This window comes from Pteropus vampyrus, unplaced genomic scaffold (assembly GCF_000151845.1).
Source record: "Pteropus vampyrus isolate Shadow unplaced genomic scaffold, Pvam_2.0 Scaffold2, whole genome shotgun sequence".
Taxonomy (NCBI): domain Eukaryota; kingdom Metazoa; phylum Chordata; class Mammalia; order Chiroptera; family Pteropodidae; genus Pteropus; species Pteropus vampyrus.
Genome location: NW_011888783.1, coordinates 26,947,227 through 26,959,853, shown reverse-complemented (window position 1 = coordinate 26,959,853; position 12,627 = coordinate 26,947,227). Strand labels below are relative to the sequence as shown.

Here is a 12,627-nt window from a genome sequence, read left to right as displayed (position 1 = left end):
CTTTAGATGTTGACCTGGATCAAGGATTGGCTGCTATGCAAGGACCATGAATGCAAATATATTTTGGGCTGAAAGAACAAACAGTATTTGAAAAGTAAGTTTCCTCATAAAACATGTACGTAAGAATCACAAAGGTCAGATTGAAATTTCAAACGAGAACAAGAACCATTTGTAAAGTCTTGAAGTTGCTAATGACACCAGAGAATGTGTGTGAGTTGAATCTGTGTCTTCCAGAGCCTGCTTTCTCTCAGAATCTAGCTCCAGAATGAGCTTAGAAGAAGAAAACTTCTGGAGTGCCCATGCTGCTCTCTCTTTGTTGGTTGTGCAGCCAAGAGGGAGAGAATAGAAGATCAAGCATCCTAGCCCAATGTCTAACATCCAGTATTCTGACCTATTAAAGGAACCACTGTGAAGCCCCAAACACTTGTTTCCTTGCTTTTTAGCTGTGTTGATTTGAGTCTGTTGCAATGTAATAAAATTTAACAGAAGAGAGAACTTATGTTTATCACATTTTGTTCAATCCCTGTTTCCCATTTTCTCTGAATAAGGATTTTTTCCCCATTTAGATTCCCATAACATGAGGATGATACAAAATTGATACGATATTTAAATAAATTTGCTCTGAGAGGTCGGCTTTCTCCTGTAGTTTCAAAATATTATCGTTAAGGTTGCTTCTCTAATACCATGTCCCTTCAAGAACTGCTTGAAGGAATGGGTGTGGAGAGGTGAAGAGATCAAATTGGAGGACTTAGGGTTGCTTTGGGAAGATTTGGGGGAGTTCACAGGAGTATTTCTGGTGATGAGGAGTCTTAAAGGGGAAACTGGACCAAATTAAATTTATCACATGGACTCTTAGCCGAAATCTCCATGTAGCTGGGCCTTCTTGCTTGAAGCTCTCAGGCTGCCTTAGTCAGAGAACAGCCAACCCAAAAGGATGAGAACATTTGAATGAACAGCCAACCACCTCCAAACCCATATATCTCAATATCACCCACACATAGGTGCTACTCCAAAGATTTTTTCTTCCCTCTTTCCAAACGTTGCAATCTTTCCTGACTCTCCCACACACCCAATCAGGTAAGCTCTTTGTTTTTTTCCCCTTCCCTCATTGGCTCAGTGCTTTACTGTTCAGATCAACTTAGCCTTGCATTCTTCATTGAAAATGTCTGTTTCCTTTATAACTAGATCCAGCTGCCACTCTGGACTAGAGCACAGGACTTGCTGTGGTTCCCTGGCCCCTAGGGAGTTAGGTGGAAACTGGGGCTTTACTACCACAGAGACTGTGTGAATTGGTGTCGGGGTGACTCCCAGCTTAGACATGGGAGACAGGTGGTGCCACGTAGATCTGAGTTGCACATAAACTGGATCCAGTACCCTGGTGTTGTATATATAATTGTTTATTACCTTCTCCCCTACTTGAGAGCACAGAGGTGGCTTATTTTGTTCATTGCTGTATCCACAATCATAAGAACAGAGTCCGGCATATATTAGATACTTAAAAATACTGAGGGAATGAATTTATTGAGCCTCTGCTATATGTCAGGGATTTTTATAGATACGAGGAGAGACAGGCATTGCCACTATCTTACAGGTGAAAAAATTAAGGAGAAAAGTGACTTTCTCCATGTTATTCAAAATAGGAGCAATTCCTGGATTTCCAGACTTCTGGTTTTAATTTACAAAGAACAGTGTATTTCAGAACATAATTACTCTTGACTCTTGACTTTCTCTGTCATTTTGTAAGGAATGAGCCTTTCAAAGACAGGACTTCTCTAAGCTGACTCCTTTTTCTAGTGTTTTCTTTCTCTCTGCTTATTTTTCCTGATTTGGAAAATGAACATTGGCACCATGGAATCTACCAAATGGATGCTCCGAAAAATAGCACTACCTGACTGTTTTGGTTAGCTGGGGCTGCCATAACAAAGTACCAGAGAATGGGTGGCTTACACAACAGAAATTTATTTTCTCACAATTCTGGTGGCTGGAAGCTCCAGATCAAGGTGTTGGCAAGATTGGTTTCTTCTGAGGCCTCTTTCCTTGGCTTGTAGATGGCTCTCTTCTTCCTGTGTCTCTACATGGTCTTTCCTCTGTGCATATTTGTGTCCTAATCTCTTCTTCTTATAAAGATACCAATTATATTAGATTAGGGCCCAACCTAATGACCTCATTTTAATTTAAATACCTCTTTAAAGATCCTATCTTCAAAAGCAGTCACATTCTAAGGTACTGGGGGTTAGGACTTCAGTATATGAATTTTAAGGTGGGGACCACATTTCAACCCATAACACTAACCCTGTTTTTACAAAATATGAAGTAACATCCAGACTTATTTTAAAAGGCCTTATGATATGGGTATTATGATGATGCAGCAAATTATGGCCTGTTTCCTGCTGTCTTCTGCTTTCGGTGGCTGCCTCTTTTTGTTCTTCTTCTTGGCCCCAGACTGAGATCAGCAAGGTGGTCAAAGCAGGTCACATAGGGATCCAGAAATCCAAGAAGCAGGCTTTGTATCAAGCAAATAAAAGGAATTATCATCCATCTAAGGTTCATTGTTTAAATTATCATGTTTATTTATGTCAGCACAAAATATAATAAAACAACTTACAAAAACCCATTTTATCTTCATGTAACATAACTCTTCAGTGAACAGAAGTACTACTGTTAATGTTTTGGCCTTTTCAAGGTCCAGCCTTGGGTCAAAACCATATTCAGAGAAATGTCAAATTCTTCTCTATATATACACATGCGGAAAACTTATATTTTCTAAAATCCAATCCCGGTACTAATACAAAAAATATCACATGTAGAGTGAACACTACTGTTGTGTCATCAGTACTGGAACTTCCTTGTTGCTCTAGATTTCCCCCAGACCTTGGGCTGCAGTCGGGAACACGGGCAGTACATTAGCCCTTTAGATTTCCAAGGTGATTGTTTAGTAATTCTTTTAATATAGCTGTGTACTCCACAAAAGTTCGATTTACCTGAGTTATTTAGAAACCAGAAAAAAAAAAGTTTCCAAGTGATCAACGTGTACAGGTCTATTTGCAAAACTGAAGAAACTTATTATAGATTACTCTGTGCCAATTTAATGGATAAACATGAAGCCTTCATTACATAATGAACTATTCACCTGGTAAAGGCTACATATTATAATTTTCTCAAAGGTAATAAACATTGCACAAAAGTACAAGACTTTACCTACTATTCCAGTAGTTTAAATGCTATATGTTTAGTCTCAGTACATTTTTAAGCAAATGATAGTTATCAGTTAACTCACAAAATCTTTCTATGATTTCACTGACTAAAGAATCAGTCTCATGCTGTGGAAAGATGAAATGGTGTGGAGCTAGATGTAAATTCTGGACCCATTTCTTCTACTTACTCCGAACTCTGGTTTCCTTATGAGGATCAAAGGAGATGAGAGTGCTTTGTAAAGCAGTATTTACGATAAAAAATATTATTCTGCAGAGTCCATCTCTTCAATCAGCTTATGGTCCCTAATTATCCACATGTATTTTTTTAAGTAAAAAATTTACTTTTTAAAGTAAATGTATGATGCATATTTAGCACATGCAGCTAAAATGTCAAGTTGACTTTTACAAATGGGAAAAGAATATAGATTTTAAAAAAAATCTATTACTCATGAAGGACTTCTGTACTCTTGATGTATTTGATTTAAAACCACTTAAAATTTTACTATAGTTAACCCACGTTCCTTTTGTAGTATTGGAGGTCTCTTTGAATAAACTACCTAACCATTTAAAGTAATTTTTAACAAGAAATTAAAACTTCCATGTGACAATTACAGTGTTTAGAAGACTGTGAAACTGAGTAAAATGAATTGAGAAATATGGGAGAAGTAATAGCTCGAAAACTCAGAATTAAGAGGGAAACTGAGTGTAGAAGTTTGTTTTTCAGGTAATTGAAAATAATCTAAATAATAAGATTGTGATTTTTGTTTTTTATTGGTGACTTCCTAATTTATAAATTACTCCTTCCTCATCTGTAAAACAATATAATACTTATTTGTGTACCTGACTTAAGTTCAGACAAATCCACAGAAGTTATTAATACCTAATATTCATTCTCAGATTTGGGACATCTTTAGAAAAATTACATCCTCTTTGCTGAAATGATATCAGAATCATTTCTCCTAGATTTTTAAAAAATCATGTAGGAATGGGCAGATTTAGTAAAAGTTTGGAATTAATTGGCAAGTGTGAGCATACAGTGTAAGATTATGAACTTTGTGACTTTGCTGAGACAAAGACTTCAGGTAGCTATATTCCTGCAACAAATGAGATTCTAATTTCAAACATTTTTCAAATGCAAATCAGGCCCCCATGAATCATTTTGATGATTTTTTTTGAGGCATTAATGCAACAGAGTTAGTATGCCTTGAATGATCCCCATCTCCCCTTTGCTAAGGATATTTCTCTTCTTGATTATTTTGAAACTGCCAACATAGTCTCTAACCTTCTTAGAGAGAATGACTGATCTCTAAATGACCTATTATTATCTTAAACCAACCTCATTTTGAAGCAACAAAAAAAGAAAAATTAAACAGTGCATTAACATTTCATATCAGTGAAACAGAGTTTTCCATGCATAAAGTCATTCTATCCATCCGTGGAAAGGTCTACCTTTTGTTTTTCTCTGTGTTTGTAGGTTACATTTTTAAAGGTACTGGTAGAGCCTCTGTACAGTGGATTGGTTCCCTAAAAGATAATAATAAAAAAAAAGTTCAGATGAAAGTATGTATACTTTGTTATGACACTGCTTTAATATATCTAAATAATTTCATTGTACATTACCAATTGGAAGAGTCATTCTCAGTCTTGGAAGCCATTTGAATAATTTGAAATTGATTTGATATGTCATACTTTTAGTATTTTAAAATTTATACTTTTTCTTTTTCTTTTTTAATATGCATAACTAGTTCCATACGTGTTTTCTAAAACTCTTACCCTTTTTGGAAATGCACTAAATATGGTTAGAAAACAAGAATTTATCTGTTTTGTTCACTACTATTTTACCAGAATCGAAAAGAATGCTAGCCCATAGTAGGCACTTGGTATTTACTGAATGAATAGAATGAAACAATAGGTGACCCAAAAGTGAAATGTAAAGTAAAAAAGTAAAAACGTGGGAAAGGTGAACTGGTAGAAGTATACAAAGATAAATGGCACAAAGATAAATGGCACAGTATTTAAGAAATGTGCTGCTGGTGAGAGGCATCAAACAGGGGCACGAATAATCTTGCTAAAATGAGATCAAAATTCACAAAGAAGAGTGACTAGCTGCTTGAGAGAAGCAGGGAAGGATCCTCAGGACAGTGAACACCTGCTCTGGGTAGTAACAGAACTAGGTGGCTTTTGCTTACTAGGTAATAACTATGTGAATCAGTGGTCACAAGAGGGTGGTGTTTGGAACACTGGACTCACGAAGGAGCACAGGTCCCAAAGAAAGTCAGGCAAGATGGCTTTGCCCTCGGGCAGTGGGGAGGTTTTGTGCCAATGCCCGGATAATTCAGCTGTGCCATTTGGGCTGTAGATGTTTTTCCAGATGTTGTCACCAGGATCAGAAGGACTACGGCTCTCTAAGTGTTTGAAGAAACAGCAAGCTTGATCCTTCTATTTCTCTCCTTTGGTTTAACTGTTCCTGGCGGGCATGAGACCCCTGGGTAAGGTACAGTTTCTTCTCTTCCTCTTTCCAAGGTTGAACGCACAGGCTTTGGTATCAGACGGCCTAGCTTCAAACCCAGCTCTACCATGTGACCCTACTTAAGCAACTCCAAGCTTTGGTGTCCTCATCTATGAGGGATTACCAAAATGTCTACCTTGTCCATAGGGTAATATACTTTAGCACAGTGCCTGGCACACAGAAAGTTCTCAATAAATGCTGCTTTTTTTTATTAGCTCTTAAAGCTCTTATTCATATTTAGAATTTCCTTTTATGTCTTGGAGAGGGTGATAAAGATATTTTCCCCCTAGATTTTGGTACTCTTAACATTCTCAAGCCCATTTCTGAGTATAAATGGAGCCTTGGTAACACCTCGCATCCTCCAAATTACTAAATCTTATACTTTGGTCTCCTAATCCCATGAATTGTAGAGATGGTAGCGAATTCTAGGTATAGATTTGAAAATACATGATCGTATTTGCTTTCGTAGTACATTTCTCTCAGCTCTCAGAAGACCCAGATAAAATTAAAAACATTCCCTGGCTTCTCCCACCTATTGCCCTTAGATTCTCCACAGTGTTCTCATTTTGAGGAGAAATGACCCCTGTACCTGTTTTATGTTGCCCAGAGCCAGCGGCTGACTTCTGATTAACATGTTACCTTTATTCATGTGCCTTTGGAGAGAGATGCTATCTTGGTAATGAGGGCAAATAGAAAAAGGGTTCCTTGGTGGTGGATGGTGAGCAAAGGCCAAGTCACCATGTTGCCTCTGTTCCTGAAATCAGCTTGGATAAATCTGAGAAGCCTCTGGTCTCTATTTAGTCCTACTGCCATAAGAACTTAGAATTTGTTTTTGTTTTTGTATTTCATTTATTTATTATTTATTTATTTACTTAAAAAAATTTTTTTTAAATTTTTTCCCCTTCACCCCTCCCCTCTGGTAACCACTAGTCCATTGTCCATGTCCATGAGTCGCTGAAGAACTTAGGATTTGGAGGGTTCATGCTAATGTGGTCTTAGATGCAGGTAGAATATCATTTGCAAACAAAAATCACATATGGAATTCTATTAAGTTTAAGGGACTATAAACTATTAAGTTTTAGTTGGTTACAGAAGAATGAGGAACTCAATTGAAGAGGAAAGATAAAAAAAATAAGAAGTCCAGGGTGAGGATAATGGGTGGAGCACTGTCCTGGAGGAAAAGGATGACTTAGGGAACAGAAAAGACACTGAAAATTCTGAGCAAATGGCTATGAGAAGGGCCAGCTTAGATCTGCACAGGACTAGAAACTCTTTTGCAGGCCCCATCCCATATCATGTCCAATAAATTACACTGCACTCCACTCCACTCTAAATATAATTTATATGCACTATAAAGGAGGTGATGAGTTACAATTGACTGAATACACCATGTTATTTTGTAAATATTAGTTGAATGTTTAATTTTGATTGTGCAGTTTTCATTCTGTATTTTGAAGCAACTTCATTTATTCATTTATGCTAATAGGTGGATGAAGTAGACACCACTGTAATAGGAGGGTCAGGTGAAAGTTTAAAGGTGGAAGAAGAGAAAGTATATACTGTGTGTGGGGAGCGGGTGGGGGGCGGGATGTGGAGGAGGGGGACGGTGGTGTTTCCTGCCCTCAGCTGATGATCAGAGCTCAGGAGAATGAACTCAGATCGGGTATTGCAGGCAGTGGGAAATGTGGCAATGTCTGTTCCTGCCTCCTCCAGTGGTAAAGTCTTATGTAGGATTTCCAGCTGAGACACAGACTGTGTGGCTCCATTTCAGGTGAGTCTGCACTCTTTCCATGTTTAGACAAGCTTGGGTTTCCCCCAGCCATCTGGGTGACTAGGCCGATTTCCCCAGGAGTTTGGGGATGCTAATTCAGGCCGTGGATACTGTAAATGCAATGGCACATTTTTAGAGCTTGAAAAAGTGGTAATAAGAAAGCTCTCTGTCATGACCCACAGTTTTCTTGATGATTGCCTAACTGCCAAATGCAGACCTGATTTGCTTAGCACAGTACAAAATCAATCTATGACTGCTAGAAATGTCAGAGTGAATTTTTTTTTTTTGCCTCTAGTTAATGACTTGTCATCCTAGAAAAAATGTCTAATCAAAGATGAATTTAAATATCTTCTCTTTCTGTTTTCATAAAGAATATGGATGAGGGGTTATTTTTAAAAGTGTAATAAAAGGTAACCTCTCTTTATGGCTGTGGTGTAATGTTTCAGGAGGCAAGAAGGAAACTTTCTCATCCTGTGCCCTGTCTCCTTTAGAGTCCAATGGGGATCTGTGGGTCAGGAGATGTGACTATCCTATTGTCCCTGGAGGTCTCCTGCAGTTTGAAGGCCAGTCAAATTCAGTTCTTCGAGAAGAAATAGATTTTGAATAAAAACAGAATCAAACTGAGGACTCCAAAGTGGATGCACTGAGCAACATTTTCTTTTCCAAAGGATGTATTAGTGAAATTTGAATTGAATTATTTGAATTAAACCTCTTTTGCATCCAAGTGAATAATTAGTACCCAGTCATTATCTAGTCAGGAACATCAAACATTGGTTATTCAAAGGAACTCAGTTTAATAAGGGAATAACATTTTTCATTCATGGTTTTATCTGTTTAATGCATATTTTTGTTCCATTTTAGTAGAAGAAATTGCAAAAATTCAGCATTTGAATTATAGTCATGTTCTGTTTCCTGAGGGAAAACAATTCATGTTTGGGGGAAATTATTTGTTAATTAAAATGTTATTTTAAAGATATTAATCATTTGTCAGTATTCATGCCTTCATATGAGAACATTAAAATGTGCTGGTTGGTAGATACACAACACATAATTGCCCATGTGCTTGTTTGTGGAGCACCTGATTATTATTTCTAGGAGAGTCAAGGCTGAGCTTGGCAGAAGAGGCTGCAATTAGGATTACAGCTCTACTCTCTTAACTTGTCCGAGCCTCAGTTTTCTTACATTCAAAATGGGAATATCGAGATGACTTCACAGGGCTGGTGGTTGTTCAATTAACTGCTGCTATTATCTTTTTGTGCCAGCTTAACACATTCTTTTGCCTGGTTGCCTTCTGACCATTGCCAGACATTTGCTTGACAGTTGGTGAGAGTTAAAAACAGCCATAGCCAGGAGATCACGTGCAGTTAACTGTGCCAACACTTTGACCTCACAGTACTATGTTTTAAGTCACCAAACCAAGTTTTCAGGTTACATTTTACCTTCTTAAGGATGGATAAGTTTTATTTTCAATGCACATTCACAATTTACTTTCCTAAAGGATTTTGTTTAATTACAAAAAACATCCTTATATACACAAAAGAAGAGGAAAGCTGTATAACGAACATCTCTAGACCCATCATCCAGATTCAACAGTTATCAAGATTTTGCCACACTTGCTTCAAGTATCCCTCTTTCTTTTTTGGCTGAATTATTTCAAAGCAAACCCCACCTTTATTTTCTTTCAACCCAAAATCTGGATTATTTTTTAGCAAAGCCATTATGCCGTTATCAAACTTGATCAAGTTAACCACAATTCGTTGCTATCTTTTTAATATCTGGTCTATGTTAACCCTTTTCCAGTTGTCTAATAAAGGTATTTTTACAGTCAGACTATTCAAATCAGACCTATACATTGCATCTGGTTGTTGTGTCTAAAGGCATCTCTAATGGAAAGAAAAAGTAGATAAAATTTTTTATTGTCCATTGTCCTACACTATATATTATGATTATTTCCAAATAACTGCAAAAGATGTAAACATCCCTTATCAAGATAAATGTATCTAAAACATAAAATTCCATTTGCTTTAGGAATTGAAGATGTCACTATAAACTTAGAGAAAAAGCGTTAACACCAGTTTATCTGTGCAGATAGACCCAAAGGAACATTGGGTTTGCTTGCATTTTCTCCTGTGATATTACTGTTTTTAGAATCAGCAATGTAAGGTAATTGCTATTAGATAGCTGGACGCACCATTAGAGATAGAGAGATGAAATTAAAACCATGAAATTGTTTCTATGAGCCTCGAGAAATGTAATTATTTCTCCTGTGGAAAAGAAATAGAGAATATTGGAGTCCTGTTTTGTGTTTGCTTACTGTGAAGAGGAGACACATAAATTATATCTTGAGTACATATATTTAAAGGTTGATACTTTCGGTGTGTGTTTTTTTTTTCAGGTAGCTGTTTGAAATTTATGTTATTCAGAAAAACTAACTAGATGGTATTTAAAAACTCTTCTCATCTTTGCTTTGTAACCTATTGTGAGTAATGAGTATTTCCATGGTAGTTGGCATGAACTGTCTAGTACTCGTGAACATTATTCCATCAGCTATAACATAAGTGACTTATGTTATAAACTTATGTTTAGATACAGCTTTATCAAATGGGGCTTGAGGAGTCCTCCTGGTGGTGAGAAAATAAATGTCTTCAGTGGTCCTGAGTACATCAAGATTCTGTATAAGGAGTTTCAAAGACTCTTTAGAGGGGGAGAAATCCATTCACTGCACTGAGAGATGAATGGATGCTCTGAGGGCCACCTGGAACCCCAATAATGGACAGAGGTTCCTTTGTCTCCAGTGCAGAATGGAAATCAAAGCCACTGGGGATATGGTGAGAGGAATAGAGAAAGAATATAACATTCTAACTCTCTTTTAGAGCAGGGGAAAGCTGACACGCCATCTCTGCCACAAGACACTTTCTTGCCTAGACAAGGAGTAGCTCTTAAGTGTTCACATACCGTTTGCCACTTGGCCTTTGACCTTTCTGCTTCAAATTTGGCAACTTCTTTACGATCATGAAATGATACCAGCAGCTTCCAAATGCACAGTAGGACGACCCCAATGAGAAGAATAGCCAGTGAAACCCCCAACATGATCATAGGAATGTTTGGAGGTTTGGGACAGTCTGTGGAAACAAGGAAATTTATTTCAAGAAGATGGTACAATTAACATTTTGATAAATATTTCTCATTAAATTTTTCAGCCATAGTTTTTCTCCAGTAGAGGAAAAATAGTAACACTGTCTGTTTTGATGATTTTTTTAACTGAGTTACTTGTTGAAGGATAGCCTTATTCCTTCAAAGTAGGACAAAAAGTAAAGTAAGAGTTTGGTTATTCAAAGCAAATGAATATACACTTGAGTGGAAGACTGAAAAGAGAATCCAAAAGAGCGACGATTAATGCGCATGGAATATTTAAGGAACAACAAAAAAGACTACAGTTTAATCACTAAAGATGATCTCCTTTGGGTATTTGATAAAGTAGAAATGGAATGTATGTGTGCATGCACAGATACATACATAATTACTTTTTAATGGATTTTCTTGAAACATGAACTGTTTAGGAGATTATATTCAAAATTATATAAAACCTACCCCTCTGAAAAGTTTGCTACTTGCTGCTGCTTTTTTTTTTTTTTTAAAAGACAGAAGATAATCATGGCTTTTAGTTTTATTTTAACTCTAATGCCTTGTGTCCTGGAAAGTCCCCAGACTGTGTTCAAGAAAAGTGGGGTCGATTCCCATCTGATGTACAGTAGCTGTTTGAAATCCATCAAGTCCTTTGATCTCTCTGTAAAACAAAGGTGTGGGCCTTCAGTGTTCCCTTAACTCCCTTGACAAAAAGTTTAAGGCCTGGTGCTCATGCTTATTAAAACTACAGCTTCCTAGACCTTCCTCTCCCAAGATTCTGATTCAGTGCCTTGGATGGAGCAACGGATTTTTTATTATTAAAAGTATCCGAGGTGATTCTTATCTTAAGGGAAGTTTGGGAAATTAGATGTTCCGTATAGTCCTTTTAACTCGAACATCCTATGAAATGTTATTTTGACTCTATTGATGATATTAATGTAATTTTGCAATTATACAGTATCTTCCCTCATTGACAGCAGAATGACTAATAATCCTTGCAATATGCCTGAAAGATGATATATCTCTTAATGAAACATTATAATTAAGCTCTCCCCTTGCTTTCATGGGGAAAAAAAATTCCACATAAAAATTATCATTAAATATCTGCCTCCCTCTGCAAGAAGTGAAGCAAATCCATGCTATCTGGGGAGGAAATGAATCATGCCTAGTTTCTCCTAAATCTTATTGCTTTTAGATATTTAATAAGGAAAGTTATACACCCAGGACTAGTCATGCTGTTTTCAAGGTAAGAATCTATAGCTGGTCTGAATTCGAGTGGAACTAATGGCCCCTAACAGCACGATGTCTGGCCTCACATACTTTCGTTCTTTGGCCAAAGACACCATGTAAGGAGATTATGCAGAAATAAGTAAAGGAGCTGATGAAATAGCAAGCGTAGTATGAAGATCTAAAGACCATTCCTAGCATAACAAATGTACCATGGCTGCTTCTAATAGTAACACGCCTGCAAAGAAAGTGGCAGGTATTTGTCAATGAGAATATATACTGGCTACATCTGTGACTATGAAATGCGTGGGATGGGGCATAGTATGATCTTGCTCAAAGCAAGATGAAGCTTGCTAAGACCCTGCTGCCAGAATGTGAATTAGGAGGGCTCGCCAATTGGGAACAAAAAAGGAGGAACAGTTGTGGCCTGGAAGAGGGAATTATTTTAAGAATTTAAAGTCATTGAGAAATTATACATTTCTCAAGACAAGAGTTTAACCCAAGTCCCAGAGCAGGTATTACACAATAGAAATTTCCACTTTTCATACTCTTTTTAGTATTTTTTGAGATGCTCACACTAAGGATGTATTTCTAAGTGGGAAAAGAGGGCCATCTCCTTTGCTGTGTGCGGTCCAATGATGCCTCTCGAGTCCCTGTCAGTGCTGCGCCTAATTCTAAGGTCCCGAGTTTCTAATGCTGCCAGTCTGGTAGTTCTAACACATGTGGCTATTGAGCACCAGAAATATGAATTTTCCAAATTAGATCGTGCGATAAATGCAAAAAACACACTGATTTTGAAG

At 37.2% G+C, this 12,627-nt stretch overlaps 1 protein-coding gene across 12 annotated transcripts in view; it reads right to left on the bottom strand.

The window, feature by feature from the left end:
- Positions 1-2,173: 2,173 nt before the first annotated feature.
- ITGB6 (integrin subunit beta 6) overlaps positions 2,174-12,627 on the bottom strand; it is a 122,161-nt gene continuing 111,707 nt past the window's right edge. For 10 of the 12 annotated variants that reach the window (XM_023529824.1, XM_011358692.2, XM_011358740.2 and 7 more), the window contains 3 exons: positions 10,430-10,596; positions 4,644-4,718; positions 2,546-2,981 (listed from right to left, as the gene is read on the bottom strand). In XM_023529824.1, the coding sequence (XP_023385592.1) occupies positions 2,904-2,981; positions 4,644-4,718; positions 10,430-10,596 (320 nt within the window). In that variant the 3' untranslated portion in view covers positions 2,546-2,903. Of the gene's footprint in view, positions 2,504-2,545; positions 4,719-10,429; positions 10,597-12,627 lie in introns of those variants that run through there. The other 2 variants (XM_023529819.1, XM_011358758.2) reach the window with 2 other exon arrangements.